At 37.5% G+C, this 15,336-nt stretch overlaps 1 protein-coding gene across 15 annotated transcripts in view; it reads left to right on the plus strand.

Moving 5' to 3' along the window:
* Positions 1-15,336, plus strand: part of TAF1 (TATA-box binding protein associated factor 1) — a 122,868-nt gene that overhangs the window by 11,263 nt on the left and 96,269 nt on the right. For all 15 annotated transcript variants that reach the window (XM_082376960.1, XM_082376959.1, XM_082376950.1 and 12 more), the window contains 6 exons: positions 285-458; positions 688-792; positions 2,572-2,772; positions 2,942-3,083; positions 3,500-3,630; positions 4,281-4,361. In XM_082376960.1, the coding sequence (XP_082233086.1) occupies positions 285-458; positions 688-792; positions 2,572-2,772; positions 2,942-3,083; positions 3,500-3,630; positions 4,281-4,361 (834 nt within the window). The remainder of the gene's footprint in view (positions 1-284; positions 459-687; positions 793-2,571; positions 2,773-2,941; positions 3,084-3,499; positions 3,631-4,280; positions 4,362-15,336) is intronic.

A 15,336-nucleotide genomic window follows, 5' to 3' on the forward strand; every position in this document is an offset into this window, starting at 1 on the left:
TGTGAAAATGCTGTGAAGTGCCATGGTAACTGCAACTTTGAAAAACGGTTCAGCAAAATCTATTGAGAGATAGTTACAGATAAAACAAATATGGCAAAATATAAAGTTACATCTAAGTGGTGGGATAATAGGTGTTCATAGTTTTGACTTTATGTTTGACAATTTTTGCTATGAAGTTGGAAAAAAAAAAGGCAAGTAAAAGTTTTTGATGTCTCAGTGAACAACATCACTCTGTAATTATTGTCCTGTCAGTAGCTGTACCGTATTGTCTTTGTTCTCGGCAGATGAGAGAACAAGAGAGGCAAGCTTCAGGTGGTGGAGAGATGTTTTTCATGCGCACACCTCAGGACCTCACAGGCAAAGATGGAGATCTTATTCTTGCAGAATATAGTGAGGAAAATGGACCATTAATGATGCAGGTTGGCATGGCAACCAAGATTAAAAACTACTATAAGCGGGTGAGTCTGCTCAGAAAATCTTTGTTGTTAGTATAGCTGTAGTTAAATATCCAGTGATCATATGTGAACGTGTATTTTGTTATTTTATACTAGGAATTTATTGGGAGGAAGGAATGATATCCATTTTGCAGGTAGTACTATTAGTAGAATGCTATGCTCATAGAATATTTTGTGTAGGCTTATTGATTATATTCTGGGATAATAACTGGGTCTGCTGCATTCCTTATAGAAACCCGGAAAAGATCCCGGAGCCCCAGATTGTAAATATGGAGAAACTGTTTACTGCCATACATCTCCTTTTCTAGGCTCACTCCATCCTGGACAATTACTTCAGGTGAGGAATTATTTCCTGTTGTAACTCTTTCCTAAGGAAATTGACAGATGAGGAGCTAGTCAGCCCGGAAAGGACCAATTCTAGTTGATTGAGATACTATTTATACATCAAATATGGGAAAGAGCAATATAAACTAAAAATGATTATAATCCAAAAATTTTTTGCATCTTTTTATTGAAACTGGCTCCTTATTATGTTATTCAGTAAGTTAAATTTGCAATAGTTTTTTGAAAATACATAGTGGTAAGAAGTCCAGAAACATCTGGGTGGCATAGGGAAGTCAACCTGGGATTAATAATTTACTATAGGGACTTCCCTGGTGGTCCAGTGGTTAAGACTTCACCTTCCAATGCAGGGGTTGCAGGTTCGATCCCTGGTTGGGGAGCTAAGATCCCACATGCCTCAGGGCCAAAAAACCAAAACATAAAACAGAAGCAGTATTGTAACAAATTCAATAAAGGCTTTAAAAGTGGTCCACATTAAAAAAAAATCTTAAAAAAAAATTTACTATAGTTAATTTATGAATGTTTAATTTGTATGTGTAAGATGGGTATGTTTTGATTATAGTAGTCGTGGTCATTTTGAGTATTGAACCACCCTGAACTGTGCTACTTACAGTCCCCAGCTGTAGTGAAATGGTTTTTTCCCCTCTTTGTTCTGATGGGTATAGAGATGCCCTCTGCTAACCTAGCTTTTACATATCTTGTTAAGGGAAGGTACAGAGGTCCACAAATGATGTGAGGAAATCTTTAGCACTCTTCTACCTTGTTCCCCCCCCACTCCCGCCCCACTTCATTTCTCTTGGCAATCTTAACCATTTTACCTGCTCTTGTACCTACTTTATTCCATTGTTTCTATTGCTTATTCTCTTAAAACATCCACAAAGCACATTGTTTTTTTATCCTTTACATCTGTAGTCCATTTCCCACCAAATTTTGAGTATCACCTTCATACTGTTCCTGGAGTTCCTATCCCTGTAACTTGCTATTGAGATTTTCTACCAGTCCATCCCCTTCTTTTGTGGCTACTTTTGTAGTCTCTCAGAGAGATCCCTTTTTACCTTCTCCTGTAACTCTTTTCCACATTTAGAATTTTCTTTCCACACCTATCTATTGAAGATCCTCTCTCTTTTCTACTTTTCTGATTTTTTTGAGAAGTCTTTCCTTAGAATCACAGGTTCTTGTGATAGTTGATCCTCATCTGGCTGCTACTTAAACAAGCTCAAATGTTTCTGTCCTGCATGTTTGGTCTGTCTTTTCTAGCACACTTTCTAATTCATTAGTTGTTTTTGTTGTTTTATTTTTTTATTAATTTACTTAACAAATGTTTTGATCTCACATATTATGTCAAGGGCTATGCTAGGTCTAGGGTAGTAGTATGGTACTTGTTAGTTTATAAAGTGATTTTCATATGTAATCTTTATAGCAATCGTGTGAGGTATAGGCGTTTTAAATATCTCCATTTTGTAGATGAGGAAAATTAAGCTCATAGATATTAAGTAATTTATCTGACATCATACAGTGAGTAGCAGAGCCAGTGTCATCTGAATCCAAATCCTGTAATTTCCCCACTACTGACTCTTAAAGGTAGCCAGTGGGTAAAAAATTATCTGTCTAATCCCATTTGATATTCCATGTTATAATTTGTTTACGTTATTCGATACACCTTAGATGGCATAATGGGGATAGAGAGCAAACAAGCTTGATTTTCCTTTCTCATTAGTTTACTAAATTTCCAGGGTTTCTCTGTATATAACTTTTGTGTTTTTATTTTTGTTAGGCATTTGAGAACAATCTTTTTCGTGCTCCAATTTATCTTCATAAGATGCCAGAAACTGACTTCCTTATCATTCGCACAAGACAAGGTTACTATATTCGAGAATTAGTGGATATTTTTGTGGTTGGACAGCAGTGCCCCTTGTTTGAAGTTCCTGGGCCCAACTCCAAAAGGGCCAATACACATATTCGAGACTTTCTCCAAGTAAGAATGAGAGGATAGGGAGGGGGTCTGGGTGTACGTCAAAGGATATGTGGATTTGGGGGCACACCAGGAAAGATCAAAACACATAGGGGATTAGCAGGGGAAGGGGCCCTGGGGAGGACTTTTATCCTTACTTTGCCAAATAAAAAAAATTCGGTTTGTTGGGCAGGTTTTTATTTACCGCCTGTTCTGGAAGAGTAAAGATCGGCCACGGCGGATCCGAATGGAAGATATAAAAAAAGCCTTTCCTTCCCATTCAGAAAGCAGCATCCGGAAGAGGCTAAAGCTCTGCGCTGACTTCAAACGCACAGGTCATCAGTTGTGACTGATTATATGTCCTCTCTGCCTCTCTCCAAGAAAGGAATTAGGGCTTCCAGTTAAAAGGATAAACATACAGTTAATAAAATAGAAAAAAAACAATAAAGTCATCAAAAGGAGGTAGCAAATCTTCTAATTATGGAGGCTCTGATTACTATTTAATTTTTTTTTTTTTTTTGCTATTTAATCTTGCCTGTCAGGAAATTCAGTGTGATTGTTGGATGTCTTACGTGAGATGTAGGAAACCTAGCAGCAGGGCTTTTCTTTGCCGGACAGTCAGGCTAACTGTGGCTAGGCCTGATACCTTCTAGGACATTGCCTAGTTCAGTCTTGTTTTGCCATCCCTGTTGGCTGTCAATGAAAGGGCCTTTGGGATTCAGAATGGTCTCATTTTCTCTGTCTTTTCTAGGCATGGACTCAAACTGGTGGGTGCTGAAGTCTGATTTTCGTTTACCAACTGAGGAGGAGATCAGGGCTATGGTGTCTCCAGAGCAGTGCTGCGCTTATTATAGCATGATAGCTGCAGAGCAGCGGCTGAAGGTGAACACCTTCCTCTTAGGCACTACTTATGCCTATGGGTTTTTTTCAGAGAGATGAGGATGAAGACTTTTCTCACTGGCTTACGAATGATGGTTACTAGATTATTACCAATTATTTATAAAGTCAAACTGTATGATGTACTCTGTGTACATCAGTTCTGGGGTAAACTGCCTTGTAGCTAAATACCAGTGGGAAGGCTTAGTGAGGGACTTAGGGCATATTGTTTTGCTTTGAAAATGGTTGCTCATTCATTTGGGTGGTGGTTTTAATCTCTGTTCTTTGTAAGACAGGTGTGTTAGCAGGGAAAGTACTTCTTAGTTGTTTTCCATAGCCTTCCAGGTGGGCAGAGATGATGATGATGCTGGACATGTGGTTTAGAGAAGCATAATGTCCTTATCAGGCCAAAATAGGAAAGATCTAGCTGGGGTGGGATAGCACAGCTCTGTCCCACTGAGTTAATGAGCATCTCTATTTCGCTTCCTTATGGGCCTTAACTATCCACATGTATTAGCCTAAGGATGTAGAATGGTGATAGGTACGCCTAAGACTTTACAGAATCCATTCTTTATGCAAAATGGGCTTTGGTGTTCTGTACTTGGTATTCATTGAAACTTGTGCTTTGTCTTACGCATGGATTTGTCCTCTTCCAGGATGCTGGCTATGGTGAGAAGTCCTTTTTTGCTCCAGAAGAAGAAAATGAGGAAGATTTCCAGATGAAGATTGATGATGAGGTACAGCTTTAATCTTTATTAGTACATCCCATTTATCCTTTTTTTAAAAAACAGCTTTATTGAGATGATTGACATACAATAAACGGCGCATGTTTAAAGTGTACTATTTGGTACGTTTTGTTGTATGTTTATACCTGTGAAATTGTCGTGACAAGATAATGAGTGTATCTGTCACCCCCAAAAGTTTCTTCGTGCCTCTTTGAAATCCCTTTCTCCTCTCTCCTCCCTTCTCTCTACCCTCCCTGTCCCTTGACAACCACTGATGTGCTTCCTGTCACTATAGATTAGTTTGCACTTTTTAGAATTTTAGATAAATGGAATCATACAGTTACATGTACTCTTTTGTTTTTAATTGGTAAAATACATACACAAAATTTACCATCTTAACCTTTAAGTGTGTAGTCAGTAGTGTTAAGTACATTCACACTGTTATACAACCAATCTCCAGAACTCTTTCCATCTTGCAAAACTGAAGCTCTATTACCCATTAAACAGTAATTCCCCATTTTTCCCTCCCCTAGCCCCTGGCAACCACCATTTTACTTTCTGTCCCTATGAATTTTACTACTTTAGGTACTTCACCTAAGTGGAATCATACAGTATTTGTTTTTATATCACTGATTTATTTCATCTGGGATAATATTCTTAAGGTTCATTCAGGTTGCAGCATGTGTCAGAATTTCCTTCCTTTTTTTTTTTTGAGAGTTTTTGTTTTGTTTTTTATTATCTTTGGCTGTGTTGGGTCTTTGTTGCTGCACGCAGGCTTTCTCTAGTTGTGGCGAGTGGGGGCTACTCTTCGTTGTGGAGTGTGGGCTTCTGTTGTTGCAGAGCACGGGCTCTAGGCGCGCGGGCTTCAGTAGTTGTGGCGCATGGGCTCTAGAGCGCAGGCTCAGTAGTTGTGGCGCATGGGCTTAGTTGGTCCGCGGCATGTGGGATCTTCCCGGACCAGGGCTCGAACCCGTGTCCCCTGCATTGGCAGGCAGATTCTTAACCACTGCTCCACCAGGGAAGCTCTTCCTTCCTTTTTAAGGCTGAATAATATTCTGTGATATGTATACACACACACATATACCATGGAATATTATTTTGGTTATCCATTCATCCATTGATGGACATTTGCATTGTTTCCACCTCTTGGCTGTTGTGAATAGTGCTGCTATGAACATGGGTGAGCAAATATCTCTTCAAGACCTTGCTTTCAATTCTTTTGCATATATACCCAGAAATGGAATTACTGGATCATATGATAATTCTATTTTTATCAGTAGTTTTTTGAGGAACCTCCATAATGTTTTTCAAAGCATCTGCACTGTTTTACATTCCTATCAATGGTGTATAAGAGTTCCAACATCCCCACACTTTCGTCAGCATTTGTTATTTATTGTTTTTTTGATAAGTAGCTATCTCAATGGGTGTGAGGTGGTATCTTAGTGTGGTTTTGATTTGCATTTCCCTGATGATTAGTGTCTTTTCATGTGCTTGTTGGCCATTTGTGTGCCTTATTTTGAGAAATGTCTGTTCAAGCCCTTTGCCCATTTTTGAATTGGGTTGTTTGCTTTTTGTGGTTGCGTTGCAGGAGTTTATATATTCTGGGTGTTAACCTCTTTTCAGATACATGTTATGCAAATATTTTCTCCCATTCCATAGGTTGCCTTTCACTCTGTTGTGTCCTTTGTTGCTGAGAAATTTTAAATTTTGATGTAGTCCAGTTTACCTAATTTTACTTTTGTCGCTTGTGCTTTTGGTTCCATATCCGGGAGATCATTGCCAGATCCAGTGTCGGGAAACTTTTCCCCTGTCTTTTCTTCTAAGAGTTTTACATTGTTAGTTCTTACATTTCAGTGTTTGTCCCATTTTGAGTTAATTTTTCTTTATGGTGTAAAGTAAAGGTCCACCTTCATTATTTTGTACATGGGTATTCTATTTTCCCAGCACCATTTGTTGAAAGTGTAAATTTTTTCTTGTCTGTGTTCTTCACTCTAATTATGTTGAGATTCAGCCAGGTGGTTGTGTGTATTAATAGTTTGTTCCTTTTATTGCTGCGTAGTATACGACAGTATGGATGTACTACAGTTTGTTTAATCACCTGTCAAAGGGGATTTTGGTTGTTCCCAGTTTTTGGCTATTATGAATAAAGCTGCCTTAAATATCCATGTATAAATCTTTATATGGACATACATTTTTTTTGGCGGGGGGGTAAATACCTAGAAGTGAAATTGCTGGGTTGTATGGTAACTCTGTTTTACCTTTGGAGGAACTGCCAGACTTTTGCACAGTGGCTGCACCATCTACATTCCTACTAGCAGTGTATGAGGGTTCCAGTGTTCCAACATCCTTATCAACACTCGTTATTTTCTATTTATTATTATTGCTATTATTATTATTGCCCGCCTATAGTGGGTGTGAAGTGGTCTGTCATTGCAGTTTTATTTTTATTTATTTTTCTTCACACACACACACTGTATTTTATTTTTACAAGAGATGAGTAGACTGACACAGCAACAGTCAGCTCTACCCACCACCAGAGCCTCCCATCAAGCCTCTTAGATAGCCTCAACCACCAGAGGGCAGACAAGAGAAGCAAGAAAAACTATAATCCTGCAGCCTGTGGACCAAAAACCACAGTTACAGAAAGATAGAGAAGATGAAAAGGCAGAGGGCTATGTACCAGATGAAGGAACAAGAAAAAACCCCAGAAAAACAACTAAATGAAGTGGAGATAGGCAACCTTCCAGAAAAAGAATTCAGAATAATGATAGTGAAGATGATCCAGGACCTCGGAATAAGAATGGAGGCAAAGATTGAGAAGATGCAAGAAATGATTAACAAAGACCTAGAAGAATTAAAGAACAAACAAACAGAGATGACCAATACAATAACTGAAATGAAAACTACACTAGAAGGAATCAATAGCAGAATAACTGAGGCAGAAGAACGGATAAGTGACCTGGAAGACAGAATGGTGGAATTCACTGCTGCGGAACAGACTAAAGAAAAAAGAATGAAAAGAAATGAAGACAGCCTAAGAGACCTCTGGGACAACATTAAACGCAACAACATTCGCATTATAGGGGTCCCAGAAGGAGAAGAGAGAGAGAAAGGGCCAGAGAAAATATTTGAAGAGATTATAGTCGAAAACTTCCCTAACATGGCAAAGGAAATAGCCACCCAAGTCCAGGAAGCGCAGAGAGTCCCATACAGAATAAACCCAAGGAGAAACACGCCGAGACACATAGTAATCAAAGTGGCAAAAATTAAAGACAAAGAAAAATTATTGAAAGCAGCAAGGGAAAAACGACAAATAACATACAAGGGAACTCCCATAAGGTTAACAGCTGATTTCTCAGCAGAAACTCTGCAAGCCAGAAGGGAGTGGCATGATATACTTAAAGTGATGAAAGGGAAGAACCTACAACCAAGATTACTCTACCCGGCAAGGATCTCATTTAGATTTGATGGAGAAATCAAAAGCTTTACAGACAAGCAAAAGCTAAGAGAATTCAGCACCACCAAACCAGCTCTACAACAAATGCTAAAGGAACTTCTCTAAGTGGGAAACACAAGAGAAGAAAAGGACCTACAAAAACAAACCCAAAACAATTAAGAAAATGGTCATAGGAACATACATATCTATAATTACCTTAAATGTGAATGGATTAAATGCCCCAACCAAAAGACATAGACTGGCTGAATGGATACGAAAACAAGACCCATATATATGCTGTCTACAAGAGACCCACTTTAGACCTAGGGACACATACAGACTGAAAGTGAGGGGATGGAAAAAGATATTCCATGCAAAGGGAAATCAAAAGAAAGCTGGAGTAGCTATACTCATATCAGATAAAATAAACTTTAAAATAAAGAATGTTACAAGAGACAAGGAAGGACACTACATAATGATCCAGGGATCAATCCAAGAAGAAGATATAACAATTATAAATATATATGCACCCAACATAGGAGCACCTCAATACATAAGGCAACTGCTAACAGCTATAAAAGAGGAAATCGACAGTAACACAATAATAGTGGGGGACTTTAACACCTCACTTACACCAATGGACAGATCATCCAAAATGAAAATAAATAAGGAAACAGAAGCTTTAAATGACACAATAGACCAGATAGATTTAATTGATATATATAGGACATTCCATCCAAAAACAGCAGATTACACGTTCTTCTCAAGTGCGCACGGAACATTCTCCAAGATAGATCACATCTTGGGTCACAAATCAAGCCTCAGTAGATTTAAGAAAATTGAAATCATATCAAGCATCTTTTCTGACCACAACGCTATGAGATTAGAAATGAATTACAGGGAAAAAAACGTAAAAAGGACAAACACATGGAGGCTAAACAATACATTACTAAATAACCAAGAGATCACTGAAGAAATCAAAGAGGAAATTAAAAAATACCTACAGACAAATGACAATGAAAACACGACGACCCAAAACCTATGGGATGCAGCAAAAGCGGTTCTAAGAGGGAAGTTTATAGCTATACAAGCCTACCTAAAGAAACAAGAAAAATCTCAAGTAAACAATCTAACCTTACACCTAAAGAAACTAGAGAAAGAAGAACAAACAAAACCCAAAGTTAGCAGAAGGAAAGAAATCATAAAGATCAGAGCAGAAATAAATGAAATAGAAACAAAGAAAACAATAGCAAAGATCAATAAAACTAAAAGTTGGTTCTTTGAGAAGATAAACAAAATTGATAAGCCATTAGCCAGAGTCATCAAGAAAAAGAGGGAGAGGACTCAAATCAATAAAATCAGAAATGAAAAAGGAGAAGTTACAACAGACACCGCAGAAATACAAAGCATCCTAAGAGACTACTACAAGCAACTTTATGCCAATAAAATGGACAACCTGGAAGAAATGGACAAATTCTTAGAAAGGTATAACCTTCCAAGACTGAACCAGGAAGAAACCGAAAATATGAACAGACCAATCACAAGTAATGAAATTGAAACTGTGATTAAACATCTTCCAACAAACAAGAGTCCAGGACCAGATGGCTTCACAGGTGAATTCTATCCAACATTTAGAGAAGAGCTAACACCCATCCTTCTCAAACTCTTCCAAAAAATTGCAGAGGAAGGAACACTCCCAAACTCATTCTATGAGGCCACCATCACCCTGATACCAAAACCAGACAAAGACACTACAAAAAAAGAAAATTACAGACCAATATCACTGATGAATATAGATGCAAAAATCCTCAACAAAATACTAGCAAACAGAATCCAACAACACATTAAAAGGATCATACACCACGATCAAGTGGGATTTATCCCAGGGATGCAAGGATTCTTCAATATACGCAAATCAATCAATGTGATACACCATATTAACAAATTGAAGAATGAAAACCATATGATCATCTCAATAGATGCAGAAAAAGCTTTTGACAAAATTCAACACCCATTTATGATAAAAACTCTCCAGAAAGTGGGCATAGAGGGAACCTACCTCAACATAATAAAGGCCATATATGACAAACCCACAGCAAACATCATTCTCAATGGTGAAAAACTGAAAGCATTTCCTCTAAGATCAGGAACGAGACAAGGATGTCCACTCTCACCACTATTATTCAACATAGTTCTGGAAGTCCTAGCCACGGCAATCAGAGAAGAAAAAGAAATAAAAGGAATACAAATTGGAAAAGAAGAAGTAAAACTGTCACTGTTTGCGGATGACATGATACTATACATAGAGAACCCTAAAACTGCCACCAGAAACCTGCTAGAGCTAATTAATGAATATAGTAAAGTTGCAGGATACAAAATTAATGCACAGAAATCTCTTGCATTCCTATACACTAATGATGAGAAATCTGAAAGAGAAATTATGGAAACACTTCCATTTACCATTGCAACAAAAAGAATAAAATACCTAGGAATAAACCTACCTAGGGAGACAAAAGACCTGTATGCAGAAACTATAAGACACTGATGAAAGAAATTAAAGATGATACCAACAGATGGAGGGATATACCATGTTCTTGGATTGGAAGAATCAACATTGTGAAAATGAGTATACTACCCAAAGCAATCTACAGATTCAATGCAATCCCTATCAAATTACCAATGGCATTTTTTACGGAGCTAGAACAAATCATCTTAAAATTTGTATGGAGACACAAAAGACCCCGAATGGCCAAAGCAGTCTTGAGGCAAAAAAATGGAGCTGGAGGAATCAGACTCCCTGACTTCAGACTATACTACAAAGCTACAGTAATCAAGACAATATGGTACTGGCACAAAAACAGAAACATAGATCAATGGAACAAGATAGAAAGCCCAGAGATTAAACCACGCACCTATGGTCAACTAATCTATGACAAAGGAGGCAAAGATATACAATGGAGAAAAGACAGTCTCTTCAGTAAGTGGTGCTGGGAAAACTGGACAGCTACATGTAAAAGAATGAAATTAGAATACTCCCTAACACCATACACAAAAATAAACTCAAAATGGATTAGAGACCTAAATATAAGACTGGACACTATAAAACTCTTAGAGGAAAACATAGGAAGAACACTCTTTGACATAAATCACAGCAAGATCTTTTTTGATCCACCTCCTAGAGTAATGGAAATAAAAACAAAAATAAACAAGTGGGACCTAATGAAACTTCAAAGCTTTTGCACAGCAAAGGAAACCATAAACAAGACGAAAAGACAACCCTCAGAATGGGAGAAAATATTTGCAAATGAATCAACGGACAAAGGATTAATCTCCAAAATATATAAACAGCTCATTCAGCTCAATATCAAAGAAGCAAACACCCCAATCCAAAAATGGGCAGAAGACCTAAATAGACATTTCTCCAAAGAAGACATACAGACGGCCACGAAGCACATGAAAAGATGCTCAACATCACTAATTATTAGAGAAATGCAAATCAAAACTACAATGAGGTATCACCTCACTCCTGTTAGAATGGGCATCATCGGAAAATCTACAAATAACAAATGCTGGAGAGGGTGTGGTGAAAAGGGAACCCTCTTGCACTGTTGGTGGGAATGTAAATTGATACAGCCACTATGGAGAACAATATGGAGGTTCCTTAAAAAACTAAAAATAGAATTACCATATAACCCAGCAATCCCACTACTGGGCATATACGCAGAGAAAACCGTAATTCAAAAAGACACATGCACCCGAATGTTCATTGCAGCACTATTTACAATAGCCAGGTCATGGAAGCAACCTAAATGCCCATCAACAGACGAATGGATAAAGAAGTCGTGGTACATATATACAATGGAATATTACTCAGCCATAAAAAGGAACGAAATTGAGTCATTTGTTGAGACGTGGATGGATCTAGAGCCTGTCATATAGAGTGAAGTAAGTCAGAAAGAGAAAAACAAATATCGTATATTAATGCATGTATGCGGAACCTAGAAAAATGGTACAGATGAGCCAGTTTGCAGGGCAGAAGTTGAGACACAGATGTAGACAATGGACATATGGACACCAAGGGGGGAAAACTGCGGTGGGGTGGGGATGGTGGTGTGCTGAATTGGGCGATTGGGATTGACATGTATACACTGATGTGTATAAAACTGATGCCTAATAAGAACCTGCAGTATAAAACAACAAACAAAACAACTAATACTAAACTTTCATTGGGTTATCTGTATGGAAATATGTTAATATAAATGTTTCAGACATTACATGAAATTTCTAAAAATCTTATATTTGTATTTGTATGGAAATATGTATGGAAATATGTTAATATAAATGTTTCAGACATTACATGAAATTTCTAAAAATCTTATATGTTCTGGTATAATGTTATAAGTCATAATCCTAGTTATTACTTTAAAATGTATGTCTCAGAAATAACTAATTTTCTTGTCCACTGCATTATTATGAACTTTCATCAAATCTTTAACCGTGGTCATTTTTAAGTCTTTTGTCATTTACAGACAGTTCTGGGTGTACTCTGATGTTTTTGCAAATATGTTCCTATAAAAGGGTTTCATCTTCAAGAAATTCATGGAAAAGACTCTGACAAGTACAGGTTTCTGGTAACTGACTGTACTGCTGAACTGAATGAATAAGCATTTTCAGAACTCTAATGAAAAACTGATGAACTCATAAAAGTGCTAACAAAAGATCAAGATGAAAAAAAAAATTAATTACATGGGACTGAGTGAACTGATGAGGATGAGTATAATTTTTGTGACTTTCTGTCTGAATTAAAAAAAAAATCCCACAAGGACTCAGAGGCAAAGAATATACAAATCAATTTTCACTGCAAAGTAAAGGAGCTGTTACAGTGGAAAAAAAAAATGCGAACTTATAAGTCTGTAATAGGTGGCTTCTTACCTGAGACATGGGCAAAACACACACCTCCCAGAATACTGATACGACTACTGTTACCTAGTGGCAGCATATATAATTGCAGGGAAAGTGTATGAGAAAATTTTACCAAGTGTAGTAACCAAAAGCCTAAATAAAATGACTAAACATTGGAACCTGGCACCAAGTTGTTCAATAAATATGAGTAGATCATTAAAAAAAAAAAAAAAAAAAAAGAGATGAGTAGACTGACACCAAGCATTGTACATGGATGACCACAACAAAAGCAACAATGATTGCAATTACCAAACATGAAACACACTCATACTATGTCATAATATTGACATTCAGTCCAGTAATCCTCCAATGTAACAGCTCCTTTACTTTGCAGTGAAAATTGATTTGTATATTCTTTGCCTCTGAGTCCTTGTGGGATTTTTTTTTTAATTCAGACAGAAAGTCACAAAAATTATACTCATCCTCATCAGTTCACTCAGTCCCATGTAATTAATTTTTTTTTTATCTTGATCTTTTGTTAGCACTTTTATGAGTTCATCAGTTTTTCATTAGAGTTCTGAAAATGCTTATTCATTCAGTTCAGCAGTACAGTCAGTTACCAGAAACCTGTACTTGTCAGAGTCTTTTCCATGAATTTCTTGAAGATGAAACCCTTTTATAGGAACATATTTGCAAAAGCATCAGAGTACACCCAGAACTGTCTGTAAATGACAAAAGACTTAAAAATGACCACAGTTAAAGATTTGATGGGGGCTTCCCTGGTGGCGCAGTGGTTGAGAATCTGCCTGCTAATGCAGGGGACACGGGTTCGAGCCCTGGTCTGGGAGGATCCCACATGCCGCGGAGCAACTGGGCCCGTGAGCCACAGCTACTGAGCCTGCGCGTCTGGGGCCTGTGCTCTGCAACAGGAGAGGCGGCGATAGTGAGAGGCCCACGCACCGCGATGAGGAGTGGCCCCTGCTTGCCGCAACTAGAGAAAGCCCTCGCACAGAAACGAAGACCCAACACAGCCAAAAATTAATTAATTAATTAATTAATTAAAAAAAAAAAAGATTTGATGAAAGTTCATAATAATGCAGTGGACAAGAAAATTAGTTATTTCTGAGATATACATTTTAAAGTAATAACTAGGATTATTACTTATAACATTATACCAGAACCTATAAGATTTTTAGAAATTTCATGTTATGTCTGAAACATTTATATTAACATATTTCCATATATATTTCCATACAAATACAAATATAAGATTTTTAGAAATTTCATGTAATGTCTGAAACATTTATATTAACATATTTCCATACAAATAACCCAATGAAGGTTTAGTATTGGTTGTTTTGTTTGTTTGTTTATACTGCAGGTTCTTATTAGGCATCAATTTTATACACATCAGTGTATACATGTCAATCCCAATCGCCCAATTCAGCACACCACCATCCCCACCCCACCGCAGTTTTCCCCCCTTGGTGTCCATATGTCCGTTCTCTACATCTGTGTCTCAACTTCTGCCCTGCAAACCGGCTCATCTGTACCATTTTTCTAGGTTCCACATACATGCATTAATAGACGATATTTGTTTTTCTCTTTCTGACTTACTTCACTCTGTATGACAGTCTCTAGACCCATCCAATTCTCAACAAATGACTCAATTTCGTTCCTTTTTATGGCTGAGTAATATTCCATTGTATATATGTACCACAACTTCTTTATCCATTCGTCTGTTGATGGGCATTTAGGTTGCTTCCATGACCTGGCTATTGTAAATAGTGCTGCAATGAACATTCGGGTGCATGTGTCTTTTTGAATTACGGTTTTCTCTGGGTATATGCCCAGTAGTGGGATTGCTGGGTCATATGGTAATTCTATTTTTAGTTTTTTAAGGAACCTCCATATTGTTCTCCATAGTGGCTGTATCAATTTACATTACCACCAACAGTGCAAGAGGGTTCCCTTTTCTCCACACCCTCTCCAGCATTTGTTGTTTGTAGATTTTCTGATGATGCCCATTCTAACTGGTGTGAGGTGATACCTCATTGTAGTTTTGATTTGCATTTCTCTAATAATTAGTGATGTTGAGCACCTTTTCATGTGCTTCGTGGCCGTCTGTATGTCTTCTTTGGAGAAATGTCTATTTAGGTCTTCTGCCCATTTTTGGATTGGGGTGTTTGTTTCTTTAATATTGAGCTGAATGAGCTGTTTATATATTTTGGAGATTAATCCTTTGTCCGTTGATTCGTTTGCAAATATTTTCTCCCATTCTGAGGGTTATCTTTTCGTCTTGTTTATGGTTTCCTTTGCTGTGCAAAAGCTTTGAAGTTTCATTTGGTCCCATTTGTTTATTTTTGTTTTTACTTCCATTCCTCTAGGAGGTGGATCAAAAAAGATCTTGCTGTGATTTATGTCAAAGAGTGTTCTTCCTATGTTTTCCTCTAAGAGTTTTATAGTGTCCAGTCTTACATTTAGGTCTCTAATCCATTTTGCGTTTATTTTTGTGTATGGTGTTAGGGAGTATTCTAATTTCATTCTTTTACATGTAGCTGTCCAGTTTTCCCAGCACCACTTATTGAAGAGACTGTCTTTTCTCCATTGTATATCTTTGCCTCCTTTGTCATAGATTAGTTGGCCATA

This window comes from Balaenoptera borealis, assembly GCF_965194805.1.
Source record: "Balaenoptera borealis genome assembly, chromosome: X".
In the NCBI taxonomy this organism is placed as follows: domain Eukaryota; kingdom Metazoa; phylum Chordata; class Mammalia; order Artiodactyla; family Balaenopteridae; genus Balaenoptera; species Balaenoptera borealis.